General features: G+C 31.3%; 1 protein-coding gene across 1 annotated transcript in view; it reads left to right on the top strand.

Moving 5' to 3' along the window:
* Positions 1 to 986: 986 nt before the first annotated feature.
* The window catches only part of LOC133197134 (mucin-2-like), a 39774-nt gene continuing 19097 nt past the window's right edge, over positions 987 to 21663 (top strand). The window contains exons 1-3 of the mRNA XM_061332995.1: positions 987 to 992; positions 1272 to 1361; positions 13701 to 13782. Coding sequence (XP_061188979.1) covers positions 987 to 992; positions 1272 to 1361; positions 13701 to 13782 — 178 coding nt within the window. The remainder of the gene's footprint in view (positions 993 to 1271; positions 1362 to 13700; positions 13783 to 21663) is intronic.

The raw sequence follows: 21663 nt of genomic DNA, 5'->3' as shown, positions 1-21663 counted from the left end.
CTGAGAGTCAAAGTCTACTGTTGTTAAATCTATAATTGCTAGAATTAAAGATAAAATTCTAGCTAGTGATTCTCATCCAACTATAAAATTTGGCATAGATTCTATTGAAATAATTGATGATTTATTGTAAATCAATTTGTTCCCCGAAAGTGAAAATCAAATAACCCAAATTTCAGAACATTAAAATCCAGGACTCAATTTTTGAAAGCAGAGAACAAACCTGGTGCAGTCAGGCCTATATAAGAATTTTTCGTAGTCATGTTAATGTTCTCATATTAAAAAGAACAAAATAAATCAAATAACAATATTGTGAAAACTGTGTTCTCAAGCAGAGTCATTTTGTCAAGATAATTTTGTAGCCCTCTCTCCCACAACAAACACACATGTACGATTTGAATGCGTTAATTTATGTATACGTAATGTATAATAAATAAAATTTATTGAGAAGCATCCTCAGGTGGTGTAGATACAAATGTGTTCAAATCACCTGCCTGGTGTAGGGCAATGCGCTGGAGATCAAATGTCGGGACAACTTTTGTATTTAAACTTTTCAATACTTAATTGATTTCAGCGATGTGGCATATGGGACTCTTTTTTAAATTCTGTTTACTGGAAATGAATTTAATTACTTGTTCAAAATTTGAAATTCTATAGAATATTAAAAAAAAACAACAGAAAATTTATTGAGAAGCATCCTCAGGTGGTGTAGATACAAATGTGTTCAAATCATCTGCCTGGTGTAGGGCAATGCGCTGGAGATCAAATGTCGGGACAACTTTTGTATTTAAACTTTTCAATACTTAATTGATTTCAGCGATGTGGCATATGGGACTCTTTTTTAAATTCTGTTTACTGGAAATGAATTTAATTACTTGTTCAAAATTTGAAATTCTATAGAATATTAAAAAAAACAGAAAATAAGAATCATTTGAATTTTGTGCACCATTCATAGACTTTGTTCATGTACTTCTATCATAGAGCATAAGATGGAGGTAAACAACCCAGCAGGACCGCAGCCACCAAAATGTCTAAGGAGTAAAAACAGAAAACACATAGATGTCTAAAAGATACATTTATAAAGAGACAAGAGAACAGTATTAAACAGGAAATCATCGGTATAATAACATTCTGATGACGGGTTTAACGTAAAATGGTTAACAATAGTGGTCCTTTTATTCAAGAAACATCAGGAGAAGTACTCAACAGTTCAAAGTGGAAGGATTGCTAAAAACGTGTAAATGAAAATTCATATCAGATGTCAAATGATACAGATCAAGGCCCAACCACTAGGATTTTATAACAATGTTACCTACGAGCTGGAACAAGGAAACCCACCTCGCAAACAGAATTTGGAACAGTCAGTAATTTGGACCTTGACTCTCGCAAAGCAATTAATTTCTTACGTTTTTAATATATTTATATGAGAATACTAAGTTATTGTAATTTGATTGCTTCACCCACAGATTTCATCAGAGGAGTGTATGAATTGAAATGTTTAGCTCAAGATAATTTTTGAGGCTCCTATAACGAAATGGTAAGAGCGTTTGCTCGAGTATCACGCAGCTAAGTGTTAATCCATACGTCGTGGGTTCGCACCCCACTACAGGACGTGCAGTAGGTGCAGGCACGGAAAATTTTCAAATAGCAAGGGAAGAAGGGAAGTTTAAGAAACAAAGTATTTTTTCGTTTATAAAACATGAGTTAAAGAAGTGTTTCATTCAGCTATTTATTAGCGTGCAGATAAAACAGTATATGGAGGCATATGGAGGGTTATTTTTATGTATTGTTTATATAATATTGTGCCTTAATTGGAGAATGCATATTTGTTTTTGAACTTTGACATTGTATTTCGTATTTATTTTGATCATGTGTTGATAGGTCCACTTATTGTTGAATTCCGAATGTATCAACATAAAGTAAAGATGTAGATTTTCGACTTTTCTGGTGAATCCACCAGTTTTTTGTCCTAATGCATAGAAAGGAACTTAGTCATTTGTAAAGGAAAACTACGAATGCTTTTTGATTTTAATGCTTTTGGTGGATCCCCCAACCACCCCACCCCCCACTTTTAATAAATACAAAGGCAATTTTGACAGTATATCTTTCAGGTATCCTTGTGTATTCCTGTTTGTATTTTGGTGGATCCACCAAGTATTTGTAAGTGAAATTGAGAATGCTTTCTTATTCGATTTTTTTTTACAGTTTGGTGAGTCCACCAAACTCCTCTCTGTATTTAAGGTCAATTTAGTCGAACTTTGGTTTACTTGTAGATTTTTGACTTTTCTGGTGGATCCACCAGCTTTTGCCCTTGTGTATATAAACATATTAAGGAAGTGTCACTAAGTCATTGTAAAGGAAACTTATGAATGGCTTTTGATTTTAATGCTTTTGGTGGATCCACCAAACTCCCCACTACTGATAAATACACGCGTAATGTTTACAGTATATCATTCAAGTATTCTTGTGTATTCCTGTTTGTATTTTTGATGGATCCACCAAGTATATATAAGAGAAAGTATGAATGTCTTGTTAGTTGAATTTTTGCATTTTGGTGAGTCCACCGACTCTGTATTAAGGACAATTTTAGTTTTTTTTTTTTTTTTTTTTTTTTTTTTTTTTTTTTTTTTTTGCTTCACCACTCATTTTCTTTCAATGGGTTGTTTCAGTGTCTTAAAACTGGTGGATTCACCAAACCCGTATTTAAAAGTATCATCATTATTAAAAGTAATATTGAGAATTTCACCAGGTCGCTTTTATAAATTTAAGCCAAATTGTCTATTTGTAATTTTGGTGGAATCACCAAGTTCTCATGAAGATATTTTAGTTGTTTTGTTGTCAAGTTCATCAATTCTTTGAATGGATTGTAGAATGGTCAAATTCACTCTTGTTTTCTTGGTGGAACCACCAAGATCAATCTTTATTTGAAGATATTTGATAATTCAAATTGGTGTATTCACCAATCCTTTGACTGTTTATATAGAATACCGATACATTATTGATCTGTTTTAACATAAAAATTGGTGAACTCACCAATTCTTAATCTATTCAATCAGGTAAATGAATAAAAAAAAATCGTCGATTTCTGAAATTGCACTGTCTTCATTTTTCATTTTAAATTTTAAAAAAGAGGACAGGAATAGAAAATCCTCTTTCTTAATGGAAACAGTTGTTTATTTTCCTGGTTTTCGAATTCTTGTCTTCTTTCAAATATTCTTACAGGCATTTTTTTTCAGCATTTTATGCATGTCTTCTTGTTATTTCCTTATTATATTTTCTATTTCCTTTTATATGCAATTTCTGGTTTTAGCTACCTTTTCCTTCAAACTAAAATTGTAATTATGGCCTTGAGCACTCCTTTTGAGTCTACATGTGTGTTGACGCTTCCAAAATTAATAGAAAACATATTTGATTCCGTTTATTACCTTTGTACTGAATGAAGGAAGGTATTAAATCAGAATATAGTGTTTATATGTAGTCTACAGTAAATGTTATCTTCGCAAAAGATCCCGAATATGAATATCTAAAAAAAAATATCTTGCAACTGAACATTGAAACGTGATGCGAAAAAATTAATACATGGTCTAAATGTTATTTAAAAAATAAAAATACCTGAAATAAAATCCACTCTATATGACATGTTAATTACTTTATTTGTACGTTTCCTACCAAGGCAAATAAAGTGCAGTGAACCAAAAAATATGTTCTCTCACTCAAACGTACGCGAAGAAAAATTCATTGCATTTAGTTGAGGTAAAGTTGAACTGAGATGATTTATACACCCAAATGCCATTGAATTGACCAATGAATAACTTATGTTAATCAACATCAAAAACAGAAATATTATGAGTCCCAGTAAACAGAATATACAAGTATTTGCAAAAAAAATTATGTGATATTCAAGCAAAACATCGGCTTTTGTCAAATTTCTTTAAGCTTTTTTCGTCCTTATAACAACATCACAAACAGCCTCCAATGAATCATCCATAAATATATCAATTAATTCTCTCAACGGGTATAGATACATTTGAAATTATGCTATACGACTGTTACATATCACAATAGATTGTAATATAATATTGTGGCATCATTAGCCTCTTTGTTGTCGCTTTATTCCCCTCCCCCTTCAAAAAGAATCACTATCATCATCATCAGCATTTTGTAAGGTATTGTTGTGGAATTAAAAGTAATGAGATTCAGCATTACAGAAATTTGTTGCTATTAACAATATTTATATTGACAATATCTTAATAGATCTATGATTTATCTGTAGATTCTTTATAGTCAAATTCACTGGCAAAATTTACTAAATTAATACAGAATAACCTTTCATCCATTTTTTTTGTAGTATTGTTCTGTCAGATTTTCAAAGATTGGTTAATCATAAATTCAAGCATTTACCCCGTGCAATTACAAACGCTCCGATGTTACCATTAGCCAGTTCATAGCAAAAATTTATTGTCAGTTAATAATGAATTTTATGTCTGTCATTCTGAAAATGTAATACTCTTTAAATGCCTTTAGCATCTTTTGATTGCTCGTATGTTCCTTTGTTCAGACAAAGTGCAAAGATCAATTGTTTATCTTTCCATTCCCACTTTTCTTCTTAGATTCATGTCAAAAAATCTTGATCTAAAATTGATCAGCAGTAGACGTTATTGATTTTGTTGATCTTCCTTGTGACTTTATTGGCATCTTTAGTTGGACACAAGCATTGTCAAACAATAAAAAAATAATTTATTTGCACTTGAATAAAACAAAATGATGATAAATACACCATTTATACATATATGTAGGTATGGTTTGTAATGGTTTGCACTAAATCACACAGTATCTCATTATAAACAGGAAAATGAATTGTTTAAGCTTAAATATTCACTGGTCGCTGCAAGCTGCTATTTATATCCAGTGGATGGATAAATTGACAATTGGTATGTTTGATGTATGAATACTGTAAAAATTGGTATGTTTGATGTATGAATACTGTAAAAAAGACGCGAAAAGAGAAAATTAAAACGCAATTATCCTGGAGAATGTAGGAAACTGTTTAAATAGATTCGCTGTAGCAATGTCAACTAACTTACTCAAAGTTTAAAGCTAACTAAGAATTTTGACCATAAAAAAAGCAGGACGCTTGATGTAATGTCAGTGTCCATAAAAATGTAAACGACAGAATTGTTCAACTTGCTCTTCAGTCGAATTTTCGAGCATTTGAGAATTTAAAGCTTTCTCAATTTGCAAGGTTATATTTTTGCCATTTTCCTGTTTATAATAATAAAAGATTCTATTTAGTCATTTTTTTGCACATACATGTATACTAGTATTCTAAATTTTATATATATATATATATATATATATATATATATATATATATATATATATATATATATATATATATATATATATATATATATATATATATATATATATATATATATATATATATATATAATAATAATAATAATAATAATAATAATAATAAATTGGAAAGCATGGGAAAAAAAACTAGGAAAATAAAAAACTTGTCTACCAAATCCTCTGTATTTTTTGTGAGGAGTTACGCCTAACAGTTTATTCATAATGGTCCTAGTATAGCGTAACACTAGACACAAGGATTGAATGTAGATCAATAATCTACAGAAATACAGAAAAGGAAGTAAAATCGTTTTTATTTAATTTGCAAAACATACAAAATCTATTTAGAAATGCAATAACATGGTCATCTACGTGCATATCATTGTGATGATAACATTAAGATGATTGTTTCATTTTCCTGAATACAAGAATTCAAATTTTACTAAAAATAACACATTTTTTGAGAATTTCGTTTCTTTCTTAAAATTTATTGTCAACCTCTCCGATTTTACTTTTTTTTTTTTTTATATATAAATTTTGGAAATGTGTCAGATTATCATGGTGATATCTTCAGTCTTAAAACTACGTAGGTTTTAATGCATCAGTGATAAGTTTTACATTACCTTTTTGTATCACAACTACAAGAGCTGTGCAAACGATTGTATAACCGTCGTCGTCGTTAATGCATCAATAAAATTCAAATTTACATACCACCTGTGATTTTAACACAGTGCTTTGTCCCCTTTTCAAAAAGGGAGATAAATCACTTGTCCATTCATTACTTTTACTTTCGTTACCACTGATGTTTTGAAGGTATATATTTTGGTAATTGGATGTTACAATGCTGTGGTTGTCCTTTAATTTATTTAAAACTGTATGTTTCATATATTATGAAACGAATTTTTATATAGTGATATGATACGGCTGTCGGTAAAATTCGTGGAAATGTATTTTTGCATTATTTTTCTTTAAAATGATAAAACTGTCAGGTTTGTATTCTATGACAAACCAAGGCATGGTTAAGTACATATATTTATTACATTTTCAACAGTGATATACTGTGATTAATTCATTGAATAAAAGTGATATTCTCTCACAGTGTGGAAGGATACCAAAGTGATATTCTGTCACAGTGTGAAAGGATATCAAAGTAAGTAAAATATAATTTCTGGCCTGTAATAAGATTGAGAAAGTAATTAAATCATCTTGAATAAGACTAAAACTGCCAATTTTTTCCCAAATATGTTGCTAAAATCCATATTACAATGATTTCAATCTCATAACAAATCTCACAAAGGCAAAAAGAAAATCAAAGAAAAAGTAATAAACAGAAAATTCAATGAATTGTAGTTGAATATGGAATTTATTTCACTCGTGAGACAGGATTTTTTGATATTTTCACTCGTGCTTCGCACTCGTGAAAATAGAAAAAAATCCTGTCCCACTCGTGAAATATATTCCATATCCAACTACAAATCATTGAATAGCCTCTATATATTATATTTAGGAGGGTTGTTAGAAAAGTTCGCCTTCACGGATCTAGTTACTTTTTCGCACGAAATATTACATAGAATTGTTTTAAATTAAAAATTGCACTGTTGTGGTGTATGAACAAAGCTTAAGATTTATGATGTTTCATCTGTCGCTACAATATTTATGAAGCGTCATTAAACGAATTTTTTAAATTAAATTGGAGGGGTTATTAGTGTTCCATCGCTAATTATAGATGGTCATTGAGTAAAACAAACAGTCAAAAATTGCGACGTCATTGATCGTCTTGGAATACCGAGCAATTTAAAAAAAATATAGGAACATACAGGAAGTGCCCGAAAGAGACAAATGTTTTAGTAGGTGCTGGGGATTGCCTACACTGACAGTTACCTAGGATCAAAGTGTTCAAATGGTAGTAGCTCTGTAAGAATGGAAGGATTGAGATTTTTGGTGATCAACTCCTGTGAAACACCAATACCTCGCTTATCCATGGACGTTGCGATTATGGATTTTGCATTAATTGTTTCCATACCTGATCGCTAAACTGCGTAGACATTGATTTTAAGATCCCAATAATATCCGATACGCCACAAAAGACATTTAATAAAAAATAAATGAACGTATCTTCATATAATTATTCAATTTTTACGTAGGAAAAATAACATTCTATAGCAATGAAAGATTTTTAGAACTGTGAAAAAACGTAACAGGTTTGGAATCGGGTTGTCACGTCACCGTCCAAAAACGTCAAGTAATTGTTCCGTGAATTCTATAACTACACAGTAAAACGCATTGTATATTTTCAAAATTTTAATAAATAGAACTTATATTTTACATACTAGTTAACAAAAGTACACAATAAATTTTCCGTAAATTAATGTGTCCGGAACTTTCCTTACAACCCTCGTGTATATATATATATATAAATAAATATATATATATATATATATATATATATATATATATATATATATATATATATATATATATATATATATATATATATATATATATATATATATATATATATATATATATATATTATTCCAGTTTGGCCTTGAATCATGTTCATGATAAAACATAACATTGGTCTCTCACTTCTCAAATTGTATACACGGTCGAAAAACCGTTTTCTTGCCACTTGTTTATTAATGAACAATAAATATTTATATAACTCCCTATCGATTGAAGTAATTTTTTCGATCCAGACGACATTTTCGGTAATTAATCAAAAACATACATTTAATTAATTGCACACCCTTGCGTTGGGATGACTTTTTTCCAGCGTTTTCTAAGACAACAGTAAATATAGTTAATAATGAGGACCTTAGATGACTAATTTTAAAAGGTCCTAAATTTAAGGAACCCAGATCCTTCAACTGGCGTCGGAATTTTATAAATATTATGGATTCTGTAGAGGACTACGCCAGGCGATGGACCAGACATAAAAAAGAAGACCTTGACACTTTGTCAGAATGGATTAAATGTATCAGATGTATGTTAAAATCGCGCATTAAAAGATTGAGAGGCAATATGAAAACCATCTATCCTTCTGTATTCAATAATCCAGAAGTGAAAAAAGAATTAGATAGATTACATGATCAGTACGTACAGGTCCCTGCTGACAAAGCAGGTAACAACATTGTCTTTGTTTGTAAGGCTCATTATATTAAATGTATTTTAGAGGAACTTGGATTTAATTCTACAAGTGGTAATCCAACTTATACTCATAGTTCCCTTTCTAAGGAAGAAATTCTTCAAAATCATATGTCAGTTTTGAATAATTTTAATATTCCAAACAACCAAAATGAATTTGAATTACCATATTTATATTGGATTCCGAAACTTCATAAAAATCCTTACAAACAAAGATACATAGCAGGTTCCAGTAAATGTTCAACCAAGCCTCTTTCTTTACTCCTCACTAAGATATTAACAGTGGTGAAGGAGAAACTTCAAGAGTACTGTGCAACAATATATTCGAGAAGTGGTGTAAATCAGATGTGGATACTTAAAAATTCCAAGGAACTTTTGGAAAATTTGAAATCACAAGATTTAACCAAAATCAACAGCTTAAAAACTTATTACTTTTCAACTTTGTACACAACCATTCCCCACGATAAATTAAAGTCCAGGCTTTTTGATATCATTGACAGCTGCTTTTTCAATAAAAATGGAACTCGTAAATATACTTACCTTGTCATTGGTCATTTGCAAAATTATTTTGTTAAAAAACATTCTGATTTTTCACACAAGTACTCTGAAGTTGACATTAAAAAGATGCTTGAGTTTCTGATTGACTATATCTATCTGGTTTTTGGAGACCAGGTCTTCCAACAATCTATTGGAATTCCCATGGGTACCAATTGCGCCCCGTTATTAGCAGACCTTTTTTTGTATTCATATGAAGCAGAATTTGTTCAAAATCTTGTACGTGAAAAGAAGAAAACACTTGCATTGGCCTTCAACTCGACATTTAGATATATCGACGACGTATTGTCAATTAACAATGGCTATTTCCATTCTTATGTCGATACGATATATCCTTGTGAACTTGAGATAAAAGATACCACAGAGTCTGACACATCTGTTTCATATTTGGATATTTTACTTGAAAAAAACGTTAATGGTAATCTAACAACCAAGCTTTATGATAAACGTGATTGCTTTAACTTTTCAATCGTCAACTTCCCTTACTTATGCAGCAATATACCTTCATCACCTGCATACGGGGTATATATCTCTCAGTTGATTCGATACGCAAGAGCATGCTCTACGTATGTACAATTTCTAAAACGAGGTAAATTATTGACAAATAAGTTGGTGAAACAAGAATATCAGCTGTCTCGTTTAAAGTCATCATTTCGTAAGTTCTATGGTCGATACAATGGCCTTGTCAGCAAATACAATTATCATTGAGTCAAATGCTGACTGACTTTTTTCACACTAATTGTTAGGCCATTATTTACACACTGAATTGTCGACGGATTTTTCCGATATTTCCCGATCATGACAAGGAGCACACGGCGGGTGTGACCGGTCGGCAGGGAATGCTCACTCCTCCATGGCACCTGATCCCACCTCTGATGTTTGGAGGTCCGTGTGTTGCTCTGCTCCTATTTTGTATTGATTATGGACTTTTGAGCTTGAATACTGTTCGTTATCTCCATATATTTCATTTGCGTTTTTTCCCGTTTGCTTTTCCTTTGTCCGTCTAATAATCGATACGTACAACATCAGAAAATGATTTTAGCCTATTTAGTCACGTAACAATAAAATTTTATTCAGTGTTGACTTGTTTTACGAAATATGTAATTATTTAAATATTTGAAATTCACTAAATTTTGCCCTCGGTAGAGTACACCTTCCAACCCATTTAATTTTCAGATCAGTGGGACTTCAATACACTAAAACGCCCATTTTAACTTTTCATGGATTGCTGATTGCTGATTTCCTTAATTCCTTAATGTTTATACATAATTTATTGTATACCATGCAAATTATATATATATATATATATATATATATATATATATATATATATATAGAGAGAGAGAGAGAGAGAGAGAGAGAGAGAGAGAGAGAGCAACTATCTGTATTCTTTATCAGTATTATTTGTAATTGTCATGATAGATTATAGCTTTGGCACTGATCATGAAGATCGAATGTAGTTTCCAAAGTCGAATAACAAACAAACAAAAAAAAAAAAAAGATTTGAAAATCAGATCTATTTACAGAAAAAGTAAAAAAAGAAGGACATAGATTCAGAAATGCAAGTACATGTAAATATGAAATACATTATTATAATAAGTGTTTCAAGTTGAATATATAAAAAAGAATTTGAAAGTTAGAAACTTTCAATTTATTAAGAACTTCATTACTTTTTCTAATTATTGATATGCACTTTGTTGTAAACATGGATTTCATACATATGTGATTTATAGTAACGTGCTAAATCCATTAGCTAGATTATCAGTGTGACAAATCGAAACTTGATCTTCCAAAGTTGTTTTTTTTTTTAAATGCATCAATGATAAGTTTTTTTTGCATTGTACATTGCAACAAAATCGCAAGACCTGTGCAAAGAAACTGAATAATAGTTGTTACGTTAGCGCATCATAAAAATTCAAAAGCATACTACCTGTGATTTATAACACAGTGCAGTGGTTTTTAAAAGGAAGATAAAATCAATTGTCACTTATATAGCATTCATTACGCTTTCTTTATTTCTTTACAACTGTTTGTAACTCTTTGTGATTGGCCTGATCGACAGACTTCTATACTATTACTGTCCTTTATTTTTTAATTTTCTTTAGGACTTCTATGTTGTATACCTTATAAGTTATAACGTGAAATTTTCGATACCTTGTGATATATATATATATATATATATATATATATATATATATATATATATATATATATATATATATATATATATATATATATATATATATATATATATATATATATATATATACTTGTTACATGGTACTATAAAAATTTCTATTTGAATGAAATTTAGTCCTTTTCATATGAAACAAGACGTATTTGTAAAACACTGATGCACCCGTATGGCAGCTCCAGGCCAAGGTTAAAGTTTGCTTCAAAGATATATAATTATTTGAAATATGATAGCCCTAGCACCAACGTTCAGAAAATATTACGGAAGATGAAAGATTTTTTAAAGTAGATCTCACTCTAAGGTAAAGGTCATGAGGTCAAAAGGTTGGTAAAAGTAAACGTATTTTTGAAAAAAAGAAATATGTGAAAAATGAGAGCCCTAGCACCAACCATTCAAAAATGGTTATATAGTTTTTACAGATGAAGGTTAAAATCAAAGCTCAAGGTCAAGAGGTAAAAAATGTTGGCTCCCAAGGGAATGTCTTGCCACAGGAAATACACGTGTGATATTAGAAAGCCCTAGCACCAACCGTTCAAAAATATGTCAAAGGTTAATGTTTTCCAAAGTAGTCAAACTCTTAGGTCAAGGTCAAAAGGTAAAAAAAAATTGGTACCAATTGAAATGTTTTGTCATATATAATGTAAAAGCCCTAGCATCAATCGTTCAAAGGTTATGGCCAAGGTTGCAGTTTTGTAGATTTTACAAAAGTTGGTCAAACTCCACGGTCAAGAGGTCTGATATATTCGTACCCCTCCCCCCCCCCCCCCCAACAAAAATCACAAGGAATGCACGTGAAATATGAAAGCCCTAGCACCAACCATTTGAAATTTATGGGCAAGATTAAAGTTTTTGCTGACAAACAGACAAAAGGCAAACAGACAGAAAAAAGGATTGAGAGACAAAAACTTCATCCTCCAAATCTTCGCATATTTTAGTTCGTGGGCGTAAAAAACTATTACGTTAAAAGTAATTTTAAATGAAATGCTTTTTCGTTTAAGAAATATTCAACTTCTTTTGGTTCTACTTTTACATATAATGAAAAAAAATGCCTGCTTGCTACGGTGTTGGATCATTCCAAGTTTGAATCTGATTAATACACTTTGCCAAAAATCCCGTTATCCAAACACAGCTACAAGGGAAACAAATCTAGCAGAAAACGAACCATATGAATGCAGAACAATTCGTGGAAAACATGCAAACCCCTTGCATTGAGATGCGATTGGTGGCAAAATCACTGTACACGAATATATTCCATACCCATCGCAACATTAATACGATCGCTGATCTTTGAAAGCTATTTAAATACCTGACAAGGTACAACAAATCGTAATAAATACATATAACATTTGTATGATTCTTAAATAATGATAAATAAGCTATTTGTTTTAAAGACTTTATTTGCACAAATGACACGTTTTGCACAAATTACATATGAAATGTGAAGATAAGTAATCAAACTTCAAATTCAGATTTCAAATGAAAAAATTCCAATTGAACAGCAGAGAAAACACGGAAATCTGAAAACAGAGGTTGGATTAGGTACCATTGAATAGTAAGCATCCCCTGTTAACCAGTCACACCCTCAGTGTGCTCTTCGTCATGAAAAAACAGAAAAATCTGTAGACAATTTATGTGCGAAAGTACTGGCCTAACAATTTGCATAAAAGATGTCTGTCAACAACTGACCTAACGATAGACGATATTTGCGAACACGGTCGTTGTATCGACCATGGAATTTGCAAAATCAAATTCAAATTCTAAATTTATGTATTTTATTTTCAAAAAATTGCATCAGCCATTTACTCTCAGAAAATGAAAAAAAATTCAAAGACAACAATGTACTTAAGTGATGAATAAAAACAATGTTTCTTATCTAAATGATGAAAATACATGTATATAAATCATTCGTTTAATTTATGTTAACCTATTAAAATATTAAGAATTCGTTAATTGATTAGATATTGAGTGATATTATATAAAATACGATGCATATAGAATTAAAATATTTATATCTAACTTATGTATTATCTTAAATATTCATTATATATACATATAGTAAACATGGAAATAACACGTACCTTAATGCAGCAAGAGAGTCTCTGATATTTTATCAGAACGTTCCTTTAAAGGGCTGAAACTATTTTTCTAAACAAGCAAAATTCTTTTCCTTTGAAGAATACTTTGTGAAAGTTTGACAGAGAATTTAATTTAGTGGTCACTGATACAACAACAAAATACTAAAGAAATACTAATTTTTCTTTTAAAAAATAATAAAAGAAGCTTATTTTGTTATTTTCTTACAACGGGATGCAGTTGATCTATGGGGTTAACATATCATTAATATTTTTGCGAACTAAGCCGAAACATTTAATTGATTGATAGATGTGTTTTCTTGCTATCGATTTCACCCTGAATAAATGAATGATTTATTGATTTTTCTTGTAATTTCTAGACAATGAAGGGCCGTGGCAGTAGAAATCAGGCATGTGTTGTTGTAATAGTTTTTCTAGTCGTACTCAATGGTTCTATCAGAGGTAAGTCATATTTAGCTTTTGAATTGCCCTCTCCCCAAATCTGGTTGCAATTGATGTGGTAACATTTTAATCCTCCAGTGGACTTGTTTTTAAGAGTCATGTCAATCAAGAGATACAAACTCACACAATGTCATTATCATAATTTTTTCCCTCATTCAACTTTGTAGAAATATATTCTTTTAAAATACCTTATATGCCTTCATAATATCAATTAAAATCGAACTGGTATTAATAGAAAATTTCCATGCCAATGTTTTGCATAAATCTCAACAATGACGGAAAAATCAATAATTAAGAGGTTTGTAGGTGTAATAGTGAAATTGTTATTAAAATTTCTTACTAGTCATAATATCGACTGATCTGTAAAAGAATATTACACCGTCATGGTATCATGGTATATATTCAAATGATAATTGTTACTTATTGAGGTAAAATAAAATCTTCACCCCGTATGATCTCATCAAAAGCTTGCAATAGACTGAAATCATGTTTAATCCATAGTACATGAAAACAGAAATTTTGAGGAAATCCAGAGCTAGATGTAGGAAAGAAACTAATTTCTAGACATGCATGAAAGTCAAAATTTGTTAAATTGATTTAGTCTTTTCCAAGGTTGTACTCATATGATGATAAGAACACGAATTAATTTAAAAGCATATTGTATTTATTTCATTAACATTTTTCAACAAGATATAACTTGAAAGTAAATTATTATTATTTATTAAATATTTCCTAAAAGGCTCATTATATTAAAAGAATTTTAGAGGAACTTGGATTTAATTCTACAAGTGGTAATCCAACTTATAGTTCCCTCTCTAAGGAAGAAATTCTTCAAAATCATATGTCAGTTTTGAATCTTTTTAATATTCCAAACAACCATAATGAATTTGAATTACCATATCTATATTGGATTCCGAAACTTCATAAAAATCCTTACAAACAAAGATACATAGCAGGTTCCAGTAAATGTTCAACCAAGCCTCTTTCTTTACTCCTCACTAAGATATTAACAGTAGTGAAGGAGAAACTTCAAGAGTACTGTGCAACAATATATTCGAGAAGTGGTGTAAATCAGATGTGGATACTTAAAAATTCCAAGGAACTTCTGGAAAATTTGAAATCACAAGATTTAACCAAAATCAACAGCTTAAAAACTTATTACTTTTCAACTTTATACACAACCATTCCCCACGATAAATTAAAGTCCAGGCTTTTTGATATTATTGACAGCTGCTTTTTCAATAAAAATGGAACTCGTAAATTAACTTACCTTGTCATTGGTCATTTGCAAAATTATTTTGTTAAAAAACATTCTGACTGTACACACAAGTACTCTGAAGTTGACAATAAAAAGATGCTTGAGTTTCTGACAATATCTATGTGATTTTTGGAGACCAGGTCTTCCAACAATCTATTGCAATTTCCATGGGTACCAGTTGTGCCCCGTTATTAGCAGACCTTTTTTTGTATTCATATAAAGCAGAATTTGTCCAAATCTTATACGTGAAAAGTAGAAAACACTTGCATTGGCTTTCAACTCGACATTTAGATATATCGACGACGTATTGTCAATTAACCATGGTTATTTCCATTCTTATGTCGATACGATATATCCCGGTGAGCTTGAGATAAAAGATACCACAGAGTCTGACACATCAAAAAGACGTTAATGGTAATCTAACAACCAAGCTTTATGATAAACGTGATTACTTTAACTTTTCAATCGTCAATATACCTTCATCACCTGCATACGGGGTATATATCTCTCAGTTGATTCGATAGGCAAGAGCATGCTCTACGTATGTACAATTTCTAAAACGAGGTAAATTATTGACAAACAAGTTGATGAAACAAGAATTTCAGCAGTTTCGTTTAAAGTCATCATTTCGTAAGTTCTATGGTCGTTACAATGGCCTTGTCAGCAAATACAATTATCATTGAGTCAAATGCTGACTGACGTTTTTCATACTAATTGTTAGACCATTATTTACACACTGAATTGTCGACGGATTTTTCCGTTATTTCCCGATCATGACAAGGAGCACACGGCGGGTGTGACCGGTCGGCGGGGGGTTCTTGCTCCTCCATGGCACCTGGTCCCACCTCTTATGTTTTGGAGGTCCTTGTGTTGCTCTGCTCCTATTTTGTATTGTTTAATGGACTTTTGGGCATGCATGCAGTTCTTTGTTTCCATATATTTTTTTTCCACCAAATTTTTAAGAATCTGTTTTTTCCAATATAAATTGTTAGTCATTTCCTTCAGAAGATCTCTTCATTGGCAATTTTGGAAACTGGATAAATACTATGTCTTTTAGAGTGGACTAAGTTATCCACAACAAATTTGATTGTTTGTTGGACATAATGAATAAATGGTAGGGAATATTTACAAGGTCGTCGACGATGACAACTTTAGAAATCCTGAAGAACACAATCCTTAAGCTTAATATCCTTAAGATCACAACGTAAGACAAAATAGACGAGGGAACGTAACTTCTTTAGTTATTTTCTATTTTTATCCTGAATTCAGTGTAGCTGCAGATCTGTAGCTCGCTGGTCTGAAAAAAATATGGAATGGACGACCAGAGAGATACTCTACCATCCACTGATAAAAGTATATTTATACTGCACACAAAATGCACAGTGTTTCTCGATTTATTTCTTCGTATATTCAAAATATTAGTAATCGTTTTTTCCTTGCATATTCTTTTACTATTTCCACAACAGATATTATACACAAAATTTCATTATATTTAAAATATGTTAGGAACACACGTTTAGAAATTTTTTGAAATAGCATCTTAATAATACGAAGAAATAATAGAAAAACAGCGCACTTTTTGTGCTCAATAAATATACACTTTTTTCAATCGGTTGCATTTTAGTTTTCTAGTCGTCCAACCCCATTTTTTCGGACCAACAAACTGAGCTGCAGATCTGCAGGTATTCACAGTGTAGAATGTCTTTGCTTCAGTTTGTTGATTACATCTAAATAATAAACTTATTTGTTGAAAAAAAGTGTTTTTATTAAACACTGACATGTTCTAGAGTCCAGAATCCTTGTCCTCGGTTTTTTAAAACGACAACAAAAGAGAAAATATGTTTTGAACTGTGAATTTAATTTATATGATGTTTTTCCAAATTATGCATGTTTTTATATTGAGATATGTGTCTTAATACAGAGATTAGACACTAAAGTCGACAATCGAATCGTTGAAAATAAAATCTTTTCTACAAACATATAAAGGTATAGTGAAATCATTTATTTTCTTGGGGGTTTAATTTTCGTTGATTGCGAGGTATGAGGAGATCCAAGAATTCATATCCACCATGAAATTAAAATGTCCATATATACATGTATATCTACACAACAATTCTTCAACCACGACATCAAACCCCCAAGAACTAATTTTATCCTCAAACCTCGATTTGCCCCCACTAAAATATGTGATTTTACAGAAAATTGAACTTGCATACCAATTCGATACATCATTGCTTCGATTTCATTCTTTTGTTCTTGCAGTCTAAAAATTTATCTTTGGCAGTCCGGTATTAGCGAGGAGCAGTCTCATATAAAGTGTAATATCAGACCGTCTCTGTTAGGTTATCCTTCAAAATTGAACCCTTACTGAACAAAAGAATAAAAACATGATTTTTGAGCAAAAATCAAAGTTTTAGCTTATAGTAGGACGATTATTTGAAAAAAATAGAATATTATGTATTGATTCTTAAAAACGAGAAAATTATAAACGAAATTCCAATTAAAACTGAATATTCTATGTATTATCAGGAATGGAGAAAATGTAACCTATCAGAGAACAGCGCTCTTAATTTGTAATAAACTTACACAATGTTCCAGTTAGTGTTAGATGTTCAGAAATTCTTTTAACTGAGTTGATTACTTAAAACCAGAGGCACTTTACCGCCATGAGCAATTACCTAGTAAATCTGTCATTTAAGCATAGAAGTGTTCAAGTCCTGGCTTCATCACAAAATTATCCGTTACCCATACAAACTTTTATAAAGTTAATCTCATTTTTTATTAGAATTTAAAATACCTTCAACATCTACTTTTTTTTCTCTGCTTGTTCAATTCAAATCAAAGTTTACATCTGCATTTTCTTTTCCATTCAAAATGATGTAATTCACTAGATTATCTGTATCATAATTCGATGCACTGCTTTAAACTTTTTGACAAAAATCATCCCATTCTTCACTTAAGAAATCTAATCACAAAATTTCTAAAACTATGAAGGTGAATTCAAAAATACGGAGAAGTTTCAAGCCTGAATCTTGAAAGAAGTCTTTCTTAGACAAGCCGCCAAGAACGTCTTGTCTAAAAATTGCCCTCCTACAGAGTATGATTTGAAACACTTCCAATAGGTTAACTACAGAGACGTTAGAATACCGATGCTACGGTAGTTACACTCTTTTTAAAGTACCAACACATCACTTTATTGCTGATCTCACTGCACTTGCTTCCAAAGTTAATGCGATACCATGTTCGAGTAAAGATCCCTTTGAAACGTCCAAAACAGTCATATCATGGTCCTTGTGTGCATCGAAGAGCTGAAGAAAATCTCTAAGAATTGCAATCCTATTGGTGCAACTGCGTGTTAAAACGAAAGGTTACAATGAAAGATGATTCGATGATTAGGCTGCAAAAATATAAAACAATAAGGGTTTAATTTCTTTCTTTAGTAATATCCATTGTTGGGTTGGGATTCTTTGTTGTTTAACGTCCCTCTCGAGAATTTTTCACTCATAAGGAGACGCCACCACTTGCCGGTAGAGAGTTGCAAATTTTGTTCTATACTCGGCACTTACGGCCATTGAGCAGTGAGGGATCTTTTTCGTGCCGGCACCTACTGCGACACGTGACATCGGTTTATACGGTCTCATCCGAAGGACCGGTCTCCACGTCCCACAGTGGGATTCGAACCCGCGACGTAAGGATCAACTCCTTACTTCGCGACTCTAGAGCAACTCTAGAGCAGACGCTCTAACCACTGCGCCACGCGGGCGATATTCTCTCGTTTGAATAGTCGAAATTCAATGTAAATGGTATATCTTCAAATTCGGTCCAGTTCAGTCGTGTTATTTTTACTATAGAGTTGGATGAGAATGTGTTTATGAAGAACAATGGTTGAGAAATACATGTATATTTTCCAGAAAATTGGAGTGGGATTAAGTCTAAATTGAAATCTTTAAATTTGATTTTTCACTGTTATGTCTGTCAGATCTAATTTTAAAAGTCACTAAATTTGAACTCTAGATTAAAATACCGTTTAGCTGGTTATTTTGGCGGGGATATAATTTGGCCTTTTTGCAATTGACAAAAATTTTCAAAAATGGAATTCGCTAAATTTACTATGTACTTTTTTATATATACATGGTCTACAAGTATTCTCAAAGACATAACTTAGGTGATGACTGAGCTATATGCATGCGGTATATTGGTGAATATTTACAATATATTTGTATATGAATATAAAGAAAACCTTATACTTGTTAAGTTAAGTGTTGAATTAAGTAATCTATGTTCTTGTTTAAAATCAAGTTCACTCAGTGAAGATGATTCATGTATAATGATAATATAATTGGGGAAGGTATACATTGACCTTTAATATTTGACTTTATTTGTAAAGATTAAACACACACATTGGTCAAATAGCCACTACATACTCAGTTTCGAACCCTTTCCAATCAGGGATTCAAGTGTAATGGCTAGGAGACATTTTCAATATGTCGTTCCCTAGTGACATTTACATGTACCTTCTAGATAAAACCTTGAGTCAAGATCATGAAACACCTTTAACTATAAGTCATGGGCAACGACACAACAGAGAGTTTGTTCAGATCAGTGATGCCAGAGTTATAGCTATATACATTTCAGTATCTCATTGCCAAGATACTCTGACCTTTGAAATATGACGCTGATATAATGCCCTGTTCACAAGAAGAGTTTAATTCGAATTAAACGTAAGTAACTGAGAATTAAATTTGACCCGCATTCACAAGGCGAATTTAATACGAATTACTCTAGTTCAAATTAGTTTAATACACATAAAATTACTTTGCATTAGGTCCATCCGAACGCTAAGCGAAGCCAATTCGAATTAAATTTTGACGCATGCGTAATAGCAAAATTAAGTCGCATGCCACATGTCGGTGGTAGGTACTTATGCTATTTGTGAGTAAAAAACAAAGGAAAAATATGCTTATCTACAAAAACGTCTACAGATACTATAACATTATGTAAGCTAGATGCTGCTCTGTATAAGGTGACGTGATTTGCAAATGACGTCATAATGGCCTTATTGAATAACTTACCTGTAGAAATAAAACTTTAATGCGCATTAGTTAACTTCTCATTAACTGTCGTGTGTATACAATATAATTCGCATTAGTTTTATTAGAATTATTTTACGTGGCATTATTTTATTGCGAGTTAAATATTTAATGAGTGAACATTCGAGTGAACAAGGCATAAGATGATGTTCTGGGTCATAGGCAACAACTGTAATTTGTCCATTAAAATATTCATATAAGCTTAACGAGGCCGAGTCTAATTCGAGTGCGCATGTCTTTGCGCAGCTTTTTTAGTTTCATACAGTCGTAGGTGCAACATAACAACTATTCTTAGTATTGTAATTTTAATACAAAATTTACATTAAATTATATTACCTGTAATGATTGTGGGTCTTAAAATGTGCTTTTAAGACAATAATTAGGATTAAACCCTAAAATGGCATTCACGACGTCACTGTTTTCTGGTTCTGTAAGCAATGCATGACGCTGAAGAATGACGCATAACTCGCTTGAGTATTCAAGACGTCCATGGACATTTTATTAAAAACTGTTGAAAGAACATCAAAGGAAACATACCAGCATTCTAAACATGGTTATTTTTTTCCAAAGTAATTCATCTGCACCGATATATACAAAAGGTATGCCGTAATATGGGAAATTTAGAGGTATTGGCCATTGGAAAAAAATAAACTTTGTAATAATTCCTAGACCAAACCAGATGGTCAACTTTTTTGAAATTTCTCAGTTTGGTGCCTTTTTACAATAACTTTAATGTATTTGACTGAAAAGGAAATCCCTAGGGCAGAAATACAAAAAATAAGGGGAACATGTGATAATTTGGCGCTTTTCCAACAAATTCCCATAGGCTCCAATGGTAAAATTTGACAACTTTTGAGATGGCCCCCTAAAAAATCGGGATAGTTAACATTTGATTTTTTTTATTTTAAAATAATTAGTATAATAGTAAAAATTCATTTAAGAAATTTTATCAAAATATCTAGGGTAGAAGTAATTAGGCTCGGCCTCGCTAAGATGCCAGCAAGGAAAGTTTTAAGAAAATATTAACTTTCAATGAATAACTATACAGCAGACATATTGGAGTGTTTGTATCCAATAATTTCTTCATAATGTACATGTAGTCAAGTCAAATTTTTCGAATGATAAATTTTAGTTAATGTTTTTGCGCTTTTTCTTGAATTTATGAGGGCGCAAAATGCAACATCTTAGTTATAGGGATTTCAGAAAATATTTTTCTTGATAAAAACATAATTCTATTTGCAAAATGCAACAAAGAGGTTCTTTTATCACGTAACATAAGGCAGATTCAATAGTTTTTTAATTTTTATTTGTTATAATTTTATGACAGCACAAGAACTTGTTTTTTCATTATTTGAAATGATTCAGAACAATTTACGGAAATTGGAATGAAAAGAAATCTATGTAAATACATAATATTTTCATAGAGGTTTTATTATTTACAAGCTAAAATGTATAGGTAAATTATGTAGATTATATTATTGGTCATTTGTACATGTAATAAGCGCGCTATTTTAATGACATAATAAGAATAAG

The sequence above is a fragment of the Saccostrea echinata genome, unplaced genomic scaffold (genome assembly GCF_033153115.1).
Source record: "Saccostrea echinata isolate AGI-Se365-2 ecotype Australia unplaced genomic scaffold, CSIRO_AGI_Sech_v1 ptg000001l, whole genome shotgun sequence".
In the NCBI taxonomy this organism is placed as follows: domain Eukaryota; kingdom Metazoa; phylum Mollusca; class Bivalvia; order Ostreida; family Ostreidae; genus Saccostrea; species Saccostrea echinata.
Note: the sequence above shows the minus strand (reverse complement) of the source record. Positions and strands in the feature narration are given on the sequence as shown.